The sequence below is a fragment of the Melopsittacus undulatus genome, chromosome 6, assembly GCF_012275295.1.
Source record: "Melopsittacus undulatus isolate bMelUnd1 chromosome 6, bMelUnd1.mat.Z, whole genome shotgun sequence".
Lineage (NCBI taxonomy): Eukaryota > Metazoa > Chordata > Aves > Psittaciformes > Psittaculidae > Melopsittacus > Melopsittacus undulatus.
The window spans coordinates 74,621,790-74,638,667 of record NC_047532.1 but is presented as its reverse complement, the minus strand read 5'-3'; the positions used below and the strand labels follow the sequence as shown (position 1 = coordinate 74,638,667).

Here is a 16,878-nt window from a genome sequence, read left to right as displayed (position 1 = left end):
CAAGACTTGAAATATTTCAGAAAATAGAAACAGTATTGTTTATTTCAATGGACGCAGTATTGGGCTTGGATTTCACGTGTCCACACAGTCTAATCTGGTGGAAAATATCTCCTTTATGTTCAAACCTGTTTTTCACAGGAAATGTTACACAGTGAAAGTAAACCCTTTTTTCTTAGAATACATGCAAATTACAAAGCTGTTGGATAAATGTGTGTCTCTTTTTCTTTCTAGGCTTCTTAATCATTCAGTTTCAGTAAGCACAAGGAACAGGCCAAAGCAGCCAGTGGAATCTGAGAAATGGTATTGATATACTTAAATGTATCACAGCTTTCAGGAGTTGATCAATTTCTGTATTTACTCTGTGTCGCTGCTGCCATCTTCTGTCATAGCTCGAGAAGAAACAGAAGCTTCCCAAATAATCTGGTTTGGATCTTCTTTCATCCAGATTAGACAAAATAATGATCAAATCCTGTTCTTTGGAGCCTTTAGGAGGTGATATAATCCATAAACTAATTATGGCTCTGTGGCAGCGGTTCAGGTGACTAAAACATCACTGAATAAATCTTCAGACATGCAGTCCCAGTCCAGATGGTCATAGTTCCCCTAGGCATCAGTCCCTTGCAGGTGGGTTAGATCCTGTGTTACACTAAGTGACATTGTAGCTGGCTTTAGGCATCTGCATTTCTCCCTGGCAGTCACTGTGTGCTCATAAGAGCTGTTGGAAGAGTTGATGGGAATTCAAAGCCTTCACTGGCCATCAATGAGGAATCCATGTTCTGCAAGAGATGTGCTTTGGTGCTCTTTCTTTGAATTAATAAAACATCACCACCACAAAGCAACCACAAACAGAAATACCCAGGGCCTTGTGTTGAGGAGCTTGGGAATTCAGTGCTCCCCATTTCTAACTACATGGGTGAGAGAACAAGTTTTCAGCCCTCCCTCCCTTAAGGAATCCTAGATGAATTCTTTTAATCTGTTTGGCCTAGAAATAATCAGTTTTATTTGTTAGGCAAAAGAAGGAGCATTTGCTGGCAGCCTTCTGTGAGAGCTCCATTTGAACCATGGCTTTTGTGATTTTTGCCAGCCCCAGTCTTCTAAAATGGATACCTTCAGCAGAATCCCTTATCTGCTTGTGTCCAGACCCATCTCTGGCTGTGAATCTTGGAGACAAAGGCCATAATGTTGCTAGAGGGCACTGCTGGTGCTAACAGCTCTCTACAGTACAGGATCACATGAGAAAAGCTTTTACTGGAAGAGGAAAGGACATAGTGCAGATAGTTCAGTGTGATACATCCTATATTGGCTGCTGTGTCTCATCTGTGTCTGTGGTTTTAGAGATCCAGCTGCATACATGGCTGGTGGTTAGATGAACCATGCTGTAACTATTATTCCTTTGCATGAAACAAAAAAAAAAGAAAACAACCCACCCCCAACCATCTCCCCATCCCCTTAATTCTGAGGGGTGCACATAGGATATGTTGTTCCAGGTTCTTTGTTGGTTTATTGTTCTGATACATAGAAGCCCAAATCATATACTGTGTAATGAACATACAAGGAGAGTAGAAAGACTGTCCTATCCCTAAAGAATTTACACTTGCAGAACATATCATAGTTAATAGATGTATATGTGCTTAAGTACTTTCCCCAGCAGTTCCTGCAGTTCTCAACTGCATTGCTTATCAAGCTGTTGGTTATGATTCAGTTTTCTTGTGCCTAACAGCTTTAAATGTAGTGTTATTGGTTTGAGGCAAACAAAGAAAAAAGAAGGGAAAGGAATCCAGAGCAGTAGAAGTTAAGTGGCTGGATGCTTTCCTTCAGGATTTATTCTGATTGCTCAGGGTGCTCATTGTGTTGAATGCTCATTGCATTCAATCTCCAGCTGTTAGCCGCCTCATCTACTGCACAGCTTCCAAGCCACCAGTCAGAATGTGAATGAAATGGTGCTGGAAAGGGGATAGAAATGAATTCCACAGATAAATTCAGAAAGGAAAATTTAAGGGATGGTAAATCTAAACATTTTTATTTCCCCAAGAACTTCTCATCATAGAATGGTAAAGGTTCTCCTGCAGTTCATGTTCCAGCTTCACTGTCCCATCTTAAAAACATTTTTCCTTTCTGACTAGTATAAGCTTCTACTTTACCCTGTAGAGCTAACAGTGTAAGGAAGGAGGTGAGTCTCCCAAATGTTTAATAATAGATCTCTTGTCAGCTTTGATCACAATGTTTCCCTGGTTGCTTTGAGAAGCAGAGCGATGAAGATGTATTAGTAATCTCTAAAGGTCAACATGCTGAAGTAAAAGCTTTATCTGAGTCAAGATCTGTAGTGTGGAGGATCTGTTGTCAGCATGCGGTAAGGGAGAGTGAAATAGGCAGAAAGAGTGACATTCTTTATATGGGCAGCCAAAACCCACTGTAGTGCTGCAGAGAAGCTGCTTTTTAAGTGTGCATTTTTGTGATATTTTAAAGTAACTTAGTCTTCAAATAGATGAGGAGTAAATTTCATAATGTCTCATCTTTGTTTTTAGTGTCACAACAGATGAAGTGAATTCCCCAGTGTCCCCATACAGCTGGCAGGTAAATATGCAAATGTGAATATGGTGCCATTGTATTTGAATGATTGTTGTTGCTTTTGGGGTTTGTATTTCTGGCAAAAAACATTTATACACACAGAGTTATTGTATGTATGGAATTGTGGTGGAAAATAGAAAACCTTTGAGGAACCTTATGCTTGAAATTAGTTTGGCTTGTATTTAACGGAGGCTTTTTGTTTTAAGGGTATATGATACTTGCCTTTTAATTTATCAAATGTTTGCAATTGCTTTAAAAAGCCTCGTACTCTAATAGGAAGGAATAGTTGCAAATGAAGTTTTAGCCTAATGAAATGGTCCCTTCAGATTATCTGCCTTCAGTTCTCATAAAATAGAGATATCATACATATTCATTGTTATAAGACTAAATCTGCTCGCTCTCTAGAGTACATTGCATAATACATTACTGTGAAAGAGAGCTTTCTCTTACAGCTAGTAGATGTGTATGTTCTTTTAGATGAGAACAGCAGAGAGATACTTAAACTGTTGTGTTGTAGTCATGTAGTACATAATAATTGATGTTAATGTCCACGAGGAATAGTTACCTTAAAAATACTTGGGTATTTGTAGCCCCTGGAAAACCAGAAGGATCCAGTGGATGAGCAGCACTGGCCAGAAACCCAGCCAGTGATCTGGCAGAGTGAAGAGAGAAGGAGAAGTAAACAGATCAGGAAAGAATATTTCAAGGTAATGGGGGGGAGTGTGGGTGCGGGGCACTTTAATAAGAACCTATATCATTAAGGAAAAGTAAGAAAACATCAAAGGTTGGCATACTTTTAATTCTATATGTAACCTGTGTTTTTTATTTGGCTCTTTGGAGTTAAATAACATATATTCTGTATTTAGGGGAATGTGAGAGTGCAGAAAAATCTTAGTGCTTTAAATAATTGAAAGTAATTTACAGTTGTCTGATGGCAAAGACAGAAAGAAATCTTCAGTCATTGCTCCTTCCCCATCCAGTTGGAGGGGTTTTACGCTTATTTTTTATCATAGCACAAGGGAAATGGATTTTATTCAGTATGGTTTTAAGAATCATTTGTGCCTTTGGCAGAATCTTCTCAGTGCATTAGACTGCACTTCAGAGAGGAAATTGTCTGTACTGCTTTGCTACTGTAGTGTGTTCCACTGGTCACCAGAGGTCAGTGCCTGCTTGTGGCAAAACAGATTGGAGCTTACCAGCATCATCAGATAAAATTTGGTTTGGGTCATGGTGGAGAAAGAGGAGAATTATCTGCAGTGGGAAGCTGAGTTAAAATTAAACTTGTCTCTTAAGAAATTAGTTTCTTGGCTCTTTGCCATCAAATGTCTTTATGAAATGCTAGGGACCTTGAAAGTAAGTGAATTCTGGCTAGAACAGAGCATTCCATACACCTCAGAGGTATTCTTGTCATTCTAGAAGCTATTTATCTTCTTCCTGAGCAGTTGATGGACTTGTGACCTCTTTCCAGGAATTTGGTTGTTTGGGGCCTGTTTTTTATTTTTTTTCTGTAATTTTGCCTTCAGAAAAAAGGGGAAAAAAATTAAGTGAACAGAGTTTAGTCACCTCTGCTCCAGTGACAGGCTGAGAGAGCTGAGCTGGTTCAGCCTGGAGAAGGCTCCTGGCACACCTTCCAGTTACTAGTGCCTAAAGTGGCTCCAGGAAAGCTGGAGAGGGGCTTTAGACAAGGGCCTGTAGGGACAGGCCAAGGGGAATGGCTTTAACCTGCCAGAACAGGGGAGACTGAGATGAGGTCTTAGGCAGAAGCTCTTCCCTGTGAGGGTGCTGAGGCGCTGGCACAGGGTGCCCAGAGAAGCTGTGGCTGTCCCATCCCTGGCAGTGTTCAAGGCCAGGTTGGACACAGGGGCTTGGAGCAGCTGCTGCAGTGGAAGGTGTCCCTGCCTGTGGCAGGAGTTGGAGCTGGGTGAGTCTTAAGGTCCCTTCCAGCACAGTATGTGTCATACTTAGAGTTCACATTATAAAACTATTTAGTTTGAAAATGCCTTTAGCTCATCAACATGAGTAAGATCTTGCCTGTCCTAGGAACTAGATGTTCATGTTCTGTTTTGTTTGCTTTTAGCTCCTTTGATTCTGTAACATGTTTTTTTTTCTCAGCAGCTTCACCAGTAATAAGTCACATCTGAGTGCTATCAAACCATTTAGTTCAAATGAAAACCATAATTCCATTTTAAAGCAATAATTATGTGTGTTTTGCAGTATAAGTCTTCCAGAAAGAGTTCAAGTGGAAATGAAAATGATGAGGTGAGAAACAGTAACTGCGTAAAACATTTAAGAAAATGCTTTATTACATTTGTCTTTCCCTGAATGCTTACAAGTCATAGACCAGGAAAACATTGGCTGGAATCCATGCAAACAAACTGCATTCCAGAACCAGAGCAGCAAAAAGTAATTAAACTCTTTCATTTAAAAAAGCTCATCAAGAAAAGTAGGACATTTACTGGCTTTGGTGTTAGGGAAGTTAACTCCCCTGTCAAGCAGAGGGGATGTGAAGGTAATGCTCGACACAGTGAACAATGTTTCCTTGACTTAGGCTCAGTTGCTGCCAATTTGTTGCATGCTTGACAATGTTGCATGTCTCATGTATTGTGTATTTCATTAATTCCATGTTTCTTGTGAAATCATTATCTTCATTTTTATAATTTCATCTCTTTGATTTCTTTTTAGCAAGACAGTGATAATACTAATGTGTCTCCACAGTCTCCTGTGTCGTCTGAGGTACAAGTTTGTGGGTTTGTTTTTCATTCAACAAACATTTCTTTGTGTGCATTACTTGTCACCACACAGATGTAAAGCTGTTTCCTTTGAAACTGCAATTAGAAATATTTTGTCATCATAAAGAAGTCAAAAATAGAAACTACAGACAGATGGTACAACTTGGTTTATCTTTGCAGCTGTCTGGTCTCTCCTAGATGGCTTCTTTTTGACCAGTGTGTGGAAAGGTGCATTGCTTTGTCTCCATTATCTTTCCTAATGAAAACAGCTATTAAAGCAAAAATGAAACTTGCACACTATGCAGGTGTCCCCTATGCACTAGTCATCCAAGGAATTTAAAGTGAAACTTGTGAGTTAGTATGTTATTTATCACAAGGAGCCCAAAAGTACCGACTCTTTGGGAGTTTTATCCCTGATGATTCTGGCTGTTGCCTTTGTGGTGCAGCCTTGTGCCCTGGGTGCTTCCCTTTTGAACGGATGTCCGTGGGGCTGCACCCACTGGGCGCTGAAAAAGCACACCAAAGTCGTTCATGTTGCCCCCTTATGTCAGTAAGGAACTGAGGGGGCAGAAATGAGAACATCTCATCTGGAATGAGTGGAAACAATGAGATATCCTGTGCATACCAAATCACTGAGTGCATATTTTGTTTTAGATGGTGAAATGAGAAAAACCTGATCTTCATAATTGAAAGTAAACATTTCCTAAGAAATATTTTGATACCAAGTGTTGGGAGGATACTTGCATTTGCTTTCAGCTGGCTTAAAATGCCATTCACAGAATGGTTTGTGGTAGTTTGAAATGGGTTAGGGTAGATCTTAGTTAATCTGGGGCTGCTTTTCTTCCTCACTAAGGCAATTTTATCTCCATGTAGCGAGCTTACTTTCATTCCTCTTTTATACTGTTCCCTTCAAAAGAGGGCATTACACTTAAGCAGAAGGATATTTTTCTTAGGCAAGTATAATTTAAACACTATCTTGATGGAACAAAAGTGAGCTCTTCTAATGAATGGAAGAAAATTGACTTTATCTCTTTTAACAGGATTATGAAAGGACAGATAGTAACACTCATGGTCCATTTGGTCTCAAACCAAGGTCAGGTAAGCTGCAGTTCTCTACCACAGCATTATAAAAACAATTGTTCATTTCCTGGGCTGACATAGATGCTAAAGATGGAGGATGTGGGAGTGTGAATGACTGAAGAGTTGCCCCAGTGGAGCAGTCCATTCTGTGTACTTACCATGAGCATGGTACGGGCAAGGACAGAGGCAGCTGCTTACAAACGCACTGACTTGTGCATACGTAGTCACTGCAGAGAGCAGGGCAACAGCTCATTCTTGAGACCTGATGGCTGAGCCGGGAGGGTTTCAAGAGAAGCAGATCTTTGTCTGTCCTATGAAAGGGTGCTTTGAGCAGAGCTTTGCCAGGAGTTTCATGGCTTAGTGCTTTGCACACTGACTCTTCCAAGACTCTGATGTGCCCTCATAAGAGAGCTGTATTGTCTAAAGCAGACCTTCAGTCCTCTGAAATCTATGTAGATAAAATACGTTTCTTTCAGTTACCATATTCTTTTGTTTGCAAGTGTCTGTGTGAATACTGGAAGAGCCCCTGTGCAATCCTTTTTACAGTTAATACCACTCTTCCTTGTTTTTAAGGGAACAGTCTTCATGCAAATTCATTAAGGAAGAATGATCTCAACTCCTCAGTTTTAGCTCAGTGAAATGATCTCCTTATTAGGAGCCTGTGAGCCCTCAGCAGCAGAGTATGCCTGGCTGAGGTGATGCAAAGGGCTTCTTCAAGGCCCTTAAGTCCCTTGAGCTTTGTAAGCAGTTGTATGAAACTTCAGTGCCAGAGGTGGTCAGGGTAGTTGTATGACCCAGAACATGCCTGGCTGAGATCTAGAGGCTTCTGAGTTCTGTACAGAAGAGGTTTTATTTGCCAACGTTCTGTAAAATAATAGATTTGTCATTTGAAGGCTTTCTGCCCATGAAGAATGTAAAGGGAATGTAATAATTTAACACACCTCCTTTTTAAAGAACTCTTGAACCTCTTGATGAGACACTTCATATTTTCAGTTAAATTCTTAAGAAGCGATCACTGTATCTTTGCATATGCACACTTACCGTGTATCTGTGTGTATATATATATATGTATATTTTAAAGTTGTCAATATAAGTTGTATTGGAGAACTCTGACCCTTTTTTTAGTCTCCATAAAGAATTTAAACTTGATTAAAAGTCAAACACAATGAAAATACTTTCAAAGCTCATTTCAAGGTAAGCTTGGAAAATGTGTAGATGGAGCTGTAGATCTCAAACAGATATTTCAATGGTGAAGTCAATTCTGTCTCCATATTTTCCAGTTATCCATTTGCATTTAAAGATGATTTCTGTATTTTATTTGAAACAGAAGTTTCATAGACGGCACTTTTTACATCAGGATACTTCAATATATTTGTTCCAAAAAGGCCTGCAGCTTTTTCCCCATTTTTACCTTTGGTTTGCGACTTTTGGCCATTAGTCAATCTTTAAATCTGACTTCTGAAAACTAACTTCACTGATGTTCAACAGCTTTCAGCCGTGCGTCACGCCAGGACTATGGAGCCGTGGATCCTGGATTTACAATGAGGAGGAAAATGGAACATTTAAGGGAAGAAAGGGAACAAATAAGACAGCTTCGCAATGTAAGTACCATTATGTACTGTATGGGTGCAGTGCATTTAATTTAAGCCTTTATAACCACAACTTAAACCTTTATAACAAAGGCCTGCAAGTCATTACAGTTGTCCAAGGGCATCTCGGTAGTGATGCTTCTTAAGAAGTTTCATGTAGCAGGCTATGTTGGCACTGGTTTTGAGTCTGCTAAAACACCAATCAGGACCTATACATGTTGTAGCTGAAAAATTAAGTTAAATGAAAATCCTTAATTTTTAGGTTTCTGAGGTTTTAGGTTTTGCTAGGGAGAGAGATGACAGGGCTGCTTGTGTTTGCTGCTGTTTGACCTGAGATTTCAAAAAAGATAGTCATAGCAAAATGCTTTTTTGAATGTAGAAAGTTGCTGCAAGTTATACAGTACTGAATGGGATCTAAATTTCAGACTTGCAATAAGCTGTTTTCTGTCTAGTTTTTGTTCTCAAGATATGGAAGAGTTATAGTTAACTACAAATCAGATAAGCTCTGCTTTCCAAGGCAGGAGGAATTTGGGGTGTGACTTCTCTGAAGGCTGTTTGTCGTGTCTGGTTCGCTTCCTGAGCAGCAGAGGCTTGTTGCTGGGGTGGGAAAAATCAGTTCCCACTTCTGTTTTGCAACACAAGTGTGGGTGCTTCTTGGCCACCCTTTTCTCAGCTATTTCACTGTCACCTGCACAAGAGAAGTATCCATACCCAAAGTGTTTGTGTTCCTCTGTTTTATTCTTTTTCTCCTAATAAAGTTGTGCATGATTTCACCCCAGAGATTATGCACACTAACTAGTCAGTGAGGTGTTCAGCCTGACATTTCTGTCCTTAAATTCTGTGTTTTCCTGTTCTGAGTAGTGAGTTCATGGAATGGCTTTGAGAGCTGTGTATCATGGCAGTTGTTGCCTCAATGTCTTTCTCAATGTATGTGAGTGTGTCATTAAAACAACAAACCAAGCAAACAAGCAAAGGGAATATGAGGTTTATGCTGAAGAGGAAAGGATATTTGCACAAGACGCGAGTTATCTTCATTTACTTCACTTTAGGATTAAAATATCCCTTTGAAATTGAATGCTTTAAAATCAAAAGTTAGCTTATGTTGAAAGTAATTTATTTATGGACTTTTTAATAGAATCTTGAATCCAGGTTAAAAGTAATTTTGCCAGATGACATCGGAGCAGCATTGATGGATGGAGTAGTTCTTTGCCATTTAGCCAATCACATAAGGCCACGTTCTGTTGCCAGCATCCACGTACCATCGCCAGCAGTGGTAAGTGGTTTATCTCACTTCTGTTGCATCTTAACTGAAAACAAGCTTTTGAAGTTCAATACTAAAGCACCATGAATCATGGCCTACAGGGATGCTGGGGAGGGACTATTCATTAGGGACTGTAGTGATAGGACAAGGGGTGACGGGTTGAAACTTAAACAGCAGAGGTTTAGACTGGATCTAAGGAAGAAATTCTTTACTGTTAGGGTGGTGAGGTACTGGAATGGGTTGCCCAGGGAGGTAGTGAATGCTCCATCCCTGGCAGTGTTCAAGGCCAGGCTGGATGAAGGCTTGGGTGATATGGTTTAGTGTGAGGTGTCCCCGCCCATGGCAGGGGGGTTGGAACTGGATGATCTTAAGGTCCTTTCCAATCCTAACTATTCTATGATTCAATGATTCTGTGTTGACCATGTTAACTGGCTACATTCCTCACTTCAGTTTTTCTGCAGAAAGCACTAAACAGAGGCTCAGAAGTTTTCTTTAAGAGCTCATTTCACAAACTGGGTGTTCACAGAACTTGTGTTTTAGCAGTTGTAACGGTATTTGCATCAGTAATGACTGATCTACTGTCCTGTCTTTACAGCCTAAGCTCAGTATGGCAAAATGCCGAAGAAATGTTGAGAACTTTCTTGATGCTTGTAAAAAGCTGGGTGTATCACAGGTATGCTGATTGCTTTATTGACTTACTAATAAACACAACTATGTCAGCAAATACTGAAGTTTGAAGAGTTTGAATGGCTTAATTCAGTTAGCAATAGTGACTATAAAACTGACCAGAACTTGAAGGTATGAAAGGAAGTACCATTTCTAGCCTGTGGCATGAACTTGAGGAAATGACTTCATGGGTTTCTAGTTTGTTCCTTATAGTAAAAATGATCTTGACCTCATTATATTTATATCTGAACAGTGGAACAGATGAGAGAGGGTAATGTTGTAATACTTGAAAGCCTTGAGTTTAGCAACTCACTTTATGAATTTCTGTCTGCCTAGAAGAATCCTGCAATTACAGAACTGCTTAGCTATCATCCTCAGCAGAGCTGTAGTTGCAGCCCATTATTTATGCATCTGTTGCCCAAGTTTATCCTTTTTCTTCCCTGTATGAGGTGGGAAAAACCCCTCAAGTTCAAACCATTTCCTGCATATTGGGAGAGACAAAAACACTTTGCTGTATTTTAGTGGAACAGGAAAATTCGTTAATGGATTGAGAAGCCTGGAATACTGCTCTGCCACATATTCTGTCTAGTTTGGAGCCACAGGAAATTCAGAAGACAGAAATGCTAAGATTTACCTCCTGAATGATAATAACACTGGCTAGCACTTGGATAAGTTGTCCAGTTTGTCATCTTTCGGTTTAAAATTCCAGCACTTGATGGGTGAATGGCTGATTATCCAGTCTATCAACACTTCCAAGTTTTCCCAAGGGAAAAATTGGTAATAAGCTTATAAAGCAAGGTGAGGGGGAAGTAGGACACAGAGGTAGTAGTGCCCATCAGGTGTTATTCTGGCTCTGTTTATGAAAACAGTCTTTGGCTTTATGAAATTAGCAGTCTTGTGTCTCTTCTAATGTTGTCATAGTTTTAATACTTTAGACAGATATTGGATAGAATTATAATAACTTTGCAGCCGTTCTGTTACCAGATGAAGAACCACATGTGAAATTTAAGGCCAGAGACACTTTCTATGTGTCTCAGTGGTGTATGTGTGACTTCAGGAAACCTGCCTTGGAGGAAAAAAGAATGAAGCTTGATACATGTACTGTTTTGTTTTACAGGAGAGACTTTGCTTGCCTCATCACATCCTGGAGGAAAGGGGGCTGGTGAAGGTTGGTCTCACAGTTCAAGCTCTGCTTGAATTGCCTGCGTTGAAAGTACCTCAGCTTTCCTCCATGTGACACAACTCCTTGGGAGCCAGACAACGTTCCATCCGATCTGCCTGTTTGGATCCCTCTGAGGCAGTTCAGCTTCCTACATAGGAACACCCAAGCCATCAAAAACTACTATCTGTCCAGATGCTGTAGAGAGCCTTACTTTGGAGTTGTAGGTGACAACCTTGGAGTCAGCTGGCAGTTAAAAGACCATAATTATTCTTCTTTACTTTTGTAATTGGATGCACACAGAGATGTGGTAGCATCCGGTTCTCTTCCTGGTTAAGTTAAAAGCTGCCGTTTAACACCTCAGTGTTACAGTTAAATGCTGGATTTCTTTTTCTCTCATTGAAAACATTGTTTGAATTCTTTTACAAGTACAAAGCACACCCCCTTCACTTTAATCTTGCAAGGCAACCGTTTGATTTCAAGGTAAGACAAAAATGTAGCACTGGTGTGATGGCAGAAATGCGAGCGGCTGATCACTTGTAACCCACTTCCACTCCCTCAGAAAGCTTCATCTTTGTGTTCCTTAGTTTTTGCACTCCTCATTGTAACTTTGACACTTCTAACATTGCCAGTATTTAGTCTGAGTGTCTGGTGATTACACAAAGCAGTATCCAATGGGAAAAGGACACGTTTTATTGAGTTTATTCCAGTCTTCTAGGTTGGTGCCAAATACTTTTTTTCAGTTGTACTGTAGATTGTTTACATGTGAAGTGCCTGTGTAATTGAGAACTCGGAATAGTCGGACACATTTTTGCAATTTCTTTGTTTAAAATAGATGAAATGGAAATTTTTAAATATTTTACTAGTTTTTTGTAAAATCAGTATGTGAAGATTTAAGTAACGCTTCACACTTTTGATGTTGGGTGTTTTTAAGTTTGTTGCACAATTGAATTGGTTATTTTGTTGTCTAATAATTAGAAAATACTGTAAATACTTTTTATTTATGATATTTAATTTGATAATACCTGATCACTTTTGGGTTAATGTATTGTTGGACAAGAATAAGTTGTCCACTTTTCTTTAGGACACACAGATACACACGGTGAGTAAGAGGTGAGGACTAGTGATGCACACCAAGTAACTTAGGACATTTTGATAAAACTGCCAAAATCTCAGGTTCCTGCTGTGACTTTCAGGATTTTGTGTAACGTTGCTCCTGAGCTCATGTTACATTTTTACAACAGATTTATCCATAGTTTAGTTGGGAAATATCAGTGTTTCTCTTTTTTAGTGTTTTACAGGGTTTATTATGTAACTTACACAAGTGTGGCCTAGCACACAGATCGGTTGGTACACATGTCACTGTACTGAGACATTAGACCAGTAGACTTTTCTGGATAAATGGTGAAAAGAACATACTCCACTGTGGTGGGTTTTTGAGGCTTCTCTAAGTCTTACCTATTTGTTGGCTTCCACGCCAGGTCTCAGTGTTTTGAGCATATCCTGAAACCATGCACAGTTGAGTTGTTCTCCAAAAGAGTTGCTAATAATTTAGTAATAAATCTGTTTGCATTAGGCGGTTTTTCATGCATAGGTAGTTCCACTGAAAACTGCCACAGAGTTTCTGTTTCAGGCTAAGTTTATTTTGATTGAGGGATACATTTGCCAAGCAGGTAACAAGATTTGATTCTATTATTTCCAATTAATCAAAGTCCCATCTATTATAATTCATAAAGGAACAAGGAGAGGTATTGTTTACTTTTCACTTAACTTACAGTCCTTAAAATCAGTAATTGAGAGGAAAAATAACCTTCTGCTGACAAGATTTTGTTTAAAAGATAGATTCCTTTTAAACCCCTTGAAACAAGCTGATCAACATGTAATAGTTAAAACCCACTGTTGTTTAGATGGCTTCTTACAGTGGGGCTCCTGGAGAGGCTGGCGTAAAACAGCAAACCTCTCAAAAGAAATTGTAGGTTACAGGAATACTTGTTTAAGGAAACTGGATTGCTTTGACCTTTGAAATGTGGGATTTCAAACCTCTCTTATTGGTTTGTAAATCATCCACGTTGGCCTCATTTTAACACCTTCAGTCCCCATACCTCACTAAAGGCACTTCCCTGGAAAGTCACACTAAGACTCAAATAAGTAATATAATTCATTAAGCCAAATGCTTGTCTGCTGCTTTTGAAGAACACAACCATTCAAAAAAATAAGTCATTGTCTTTCTGTTCCTTGCTGTGGTATTGACAACACCCACCACGTTCTCTTTCAGTACGTTAGCCATAGAATTGCTAACTATAAATGGTCACTTTTAGTTAACCTGCCTTAAACTGACCTATTTCCTTGTATATTTAAATGTTTTTTTGATCTTAAGGTAACTTTTTTTCCCTACTCAAACTAAATTGATAAAGTTCCATCTCAGTATAAACATTAAGAATCCCCTTGATGTCATGTGCCAGATGCTGACCCTTTTGGTCTTGGGTTGTGGGGTTTTTTAAGCTTAGCTTATTTCCTAAGTAACTTGAAAACTGAATGTGAAATTAATGGATTTACATTGAATTGTACCTCTGAAGCTGAAAACTACTAAAATAACTTTTCCTTTAGTACTCTGGAGTTCTTCCCGCAAATTAGGAGCAGTCTCACTTTGCCATTCCTTGGAAATTATGGCCTTCTTCATGCTTACAGGGAAGGAGAATCGTGATTCTTCCAGGGCTTCCTTTTTAGCATGACAAAGATGAAGGCCTTCAAGTATCTTTCAGAGCAGTGTTGAGAAAAGGTCCACTGTGCCTGGACAAATCTTTTCTTCCACTTCCTTTAGCTGCTGTTACAATTAATAATCTCAAGTCTTGCAGAAATTGGCTGTTCCCATTGTGGTGTTTTTTTTTTTTGTTTGTTTTGTTTTGGTTTTTCATTTTTTTAGGAGCAGCTGTGAAAAAAGATGCTTAAGTTTTGTAACAGAAGTTCATTGGTGTCTTTCCTGTACAAGAATTTGCCCTTTTCTCCCTTTCCATTTGATTGCCAGCATCATCTCAGTTACTTTTGTTTGTTCACAGATATAGTGACTTCACATTGGTCATTAAAACATGCTCCTCCTTTCTCTTGACTCTAAGAAATTTCTCCAGTGTCATTGGTGAACTACTGTGATTCCAGAATCCCTGCTCCCAACAGTTAGTATGTTTGAGATACCCTTTTTCTATTCTGTTTGGGATGCAGTGGCATTCACGAATACTTGGTGCAGCTGATGGAATGGTTAAAAAGAGAGGCCTGCCCCCCTTCCTGTTGTAGTTACTCAGTTTTTACTTAGAATGTAAAGAGAAGTTATGATGAGAAACTTGAGGAAGCTGCATTAAGTTTTCCTAATAAACTTAAGAGGTAACTAGGGTGCTTTCTTATTGTGAATGCTGTACAAAGTTGCTGCAGTTGTGTGATCTGAACTATAAATTACAGACAGGGCCCCTGGCCTTGTGTATGTGTTCTGTTTCTGTGTCACTGGATGCAGTATGTGTCACACATGAAAGATCTTTCATTTAAGCAATAATGCCCAACTATTGTGAGGTCTTAAAGCAGTGACATTAAAATAACCATGATAAAGTGTGGTTGCCTCCCACACATTATCTCAGAAGTGCTTCATGTCTGCAACACTGCTAATGCAGTGTGTGAGCTGGGGCACTGCTGGCGATGCAGAAAGCCATTTACCTCTAGAGGTCTTCCAAAAACTAAAATGATCATAAAATATGGAGGAAACAGTTGAAACAATAAGTACATGAATCATAAGAATGTCTGGACAAAATCCAAGCTTCACATAAGCCAAGGCATGTTCCACTCTTAACTTCAGGAGAGAAGGAGGCGAGAAGAAGGGCCTCAGAGATGGCCTTGAGTAAAGAACTCCTTCAGTAAAGGAGTCCAGGGGAGGCTGTGAGGATGGTCAGGGGCTGGAGCTCCTTCCCTATGAAGGCTGATAAAATTGAGGCTCTTGAGCCTGGAGAAGAGAAGCTGCATGGAGAACTTAGAGCAGCCCCCAGTGTCTGAAGGGGGCTACAAGGATGCTGGAGAGGGACTATTCATTAGGGACTGTAGTGATAGGACAAGGGGTGATGGGTTCACACTGAAACAGGGAAAGTTCAGGTTAGATGTAAGGAATAAATTTACTGGAACAGGCTGCCCAGGAAAGTTGTGGCTGCCCAGTCCCTGGCAGTGCCCAAGGCTAGGTTGGACAGGGCTTGGAGCAGCCTGCTCTAGGGTGTCTGTGCCCATGGCAGAGGGTTGGAACTGGGTGAGCTTTAAGGTCCTTTCCAACCCAAACTAGTCTAAGATTCTACTATTACAGATTCCACCTTTTTGGCTTACAGATCACCTGAACTGCAGACCATAGCAAACATGGCTCAAATTTGACACTGCAAAGCTCTAGTATCAAACTCTTGGGTAAAAGTAGTGACCTCTGCTAAGTCAAAGGAATCTGTAAAATACCACAAATTCATTAATACAGGTTTTCTGATGTGCCATATGTGTATTAAGACAGTAGGAAAAATTCCTTTGAAGCAACAGCTTTCATACTACGGGAGGGTGTCACCATAGCAACACTGCAGGTGAGGATTGCTACCAGTTACGTACTGTACCTCAAACTTCGGTTATCACTTAGTGTCCATCTTAGATTTGGACATAAATCTGTAGCCAAATTCAAACAGGAAGTGAAAAGGCATCTGTTCACTAAAGGAAATGTCTGTCTTCTCAGGTGGAAGGACAAAGGTTGGCACTTGTCTTTCTGCTGCTTCTCTAATGCTTGTACAAGGGTAGCTGTTGTACCTAACCCAGCTGCAGTCTGCCTGTGCACCAAAGCTTGTTACTAATTCAGCTGATTCCAACTAAAAGCAACTCTGGGGAGTTTCTGGCACTTTCTGCAGATAGGTGATTTTGTACTGGTAAATCACACTTCTCTTTTTCATCCTGTAGTCAGGCTATTGTGTGTCTTGCTCTCAAGAGGTGTGTCACTTTAAACAGTGACCTCTACTTGAAAACAAAAACCAAACACCCAAAAACCACAGCCACAGAACTGGAGTTGAAAGAAGACAGTAAGACCAGGAACAGGAAAAGCAAATTACAGTTGTCTAAGGTAAGGGTGCTGTGACCTGATGTCATATTGAATCACTTCCCACTGAAAAGCCTTTAGGTTAAGTAGAGAAAATGGATGGTTTGTGACTGCTTCATGCTGAGGGAGGCAGATCCTTGAGTGCACCTTCCTGTAGAGGTTACAGGAGCAGCTCTGCTCTAGAGCCAGGCTGAGAGAGCTGGTCTGGGTCAGCCTGGAGAAGGCTCCTTAAGGGGAGACCTGAGAGCAGCTCCAGTGCCTAAAGGGGCTGCAGGAAAGCTGGAGAGGGGCTTGGGACAAGGGCCTGTAGGGACAGGACAAGGGGAATGGCTTTAACCTGCCAGAACAGGGGAGACTGAGATGAGCTCTTAGGCAGAAGCTCTTCCCTGTGAGGGTGCTGAGGCGCTGGCACAGGGTGCCCAGAGAAGCTGTGGCTGCCCCATCCCTGGCAGTGTTCAAGGCCAGGTTGGACACAGGGGCTTGGAGCAAGCTGCTCTAGTGGAAGGTGTCCCTGCCCGTGGCAGGGGTTGGGGCTGGAAGAGCTTTAAGTTCCCTTCCAATCCAAACCAGTCTGTGATTGTATGATTATAAAAATGAAATACCAGTCAGTTTTAGTTCAGAAGTTCCATAGCTAAGTATGTTTTCAAAGAAGAATGTTTAATCTGCTTTTTCCGTACACATTTTCAAACCCTGATCTTCAAATAACCCGAACCAGATCTCTTTCCAAGACTGCTTTA

General features: G+C 40.3%; 1 protein-coding gene across 2 annotated transcripts in view; it reads left to right on the top strand.

The window, feature by feature from the left end:
* The window catches only part of LRCH2 (leucine rich repeats and calponin homology domain containing 2), a 39,348-nt gene extending 24,213 nt beyond the window's left edge, over positions 1-15,135 (top strand). The window contains exons 12-21 of one of the 2 annotated variants that reach the window (XM_034064296.1): positions 232-300; positions 2,526-2,574; positions 3,159-3,275; positions 4,783-4,827; positions 5,251-5,301; positions 6,338-6,395; positions 7,866-7,978; positions 9,102-9,239; positions 9,823-9,900; positions 11,011-15,135. In XM_034064296.1, the coding sequence (XP_033920187.1) occupies positions 232-300; positions 2,526-2,574; positions 3,159-3,275; positions 4,783-4,827; positions 5,251-5,301; positions 6,338-6,395; positions 7,866-7,978; positions 9,102-9,239; positions 9,823-9,900; positions 11,011-11,130 (838 nt within the window). In that variant the 3' untranslated portion in view covers positions 11,131-15,135. Of the gene's footprint in view, positions 1-231; positions 301-2,525; positions 2,575-3,158; positions 3,276-4,782; positions 4,828-5,250; positions 5,302-6,337; positions 6,396-7,865; positions 7,979-9,101; positions 9,240-9,822; positions 9,901-11,010 lie in introns of those variants that run through there. The other variant, XR_004549743.1, reaches the window with a different exon arrangement.
* The last annotated feature ends 1,743 nt before the right edge of the window (positions 15,136-16,878 follow it).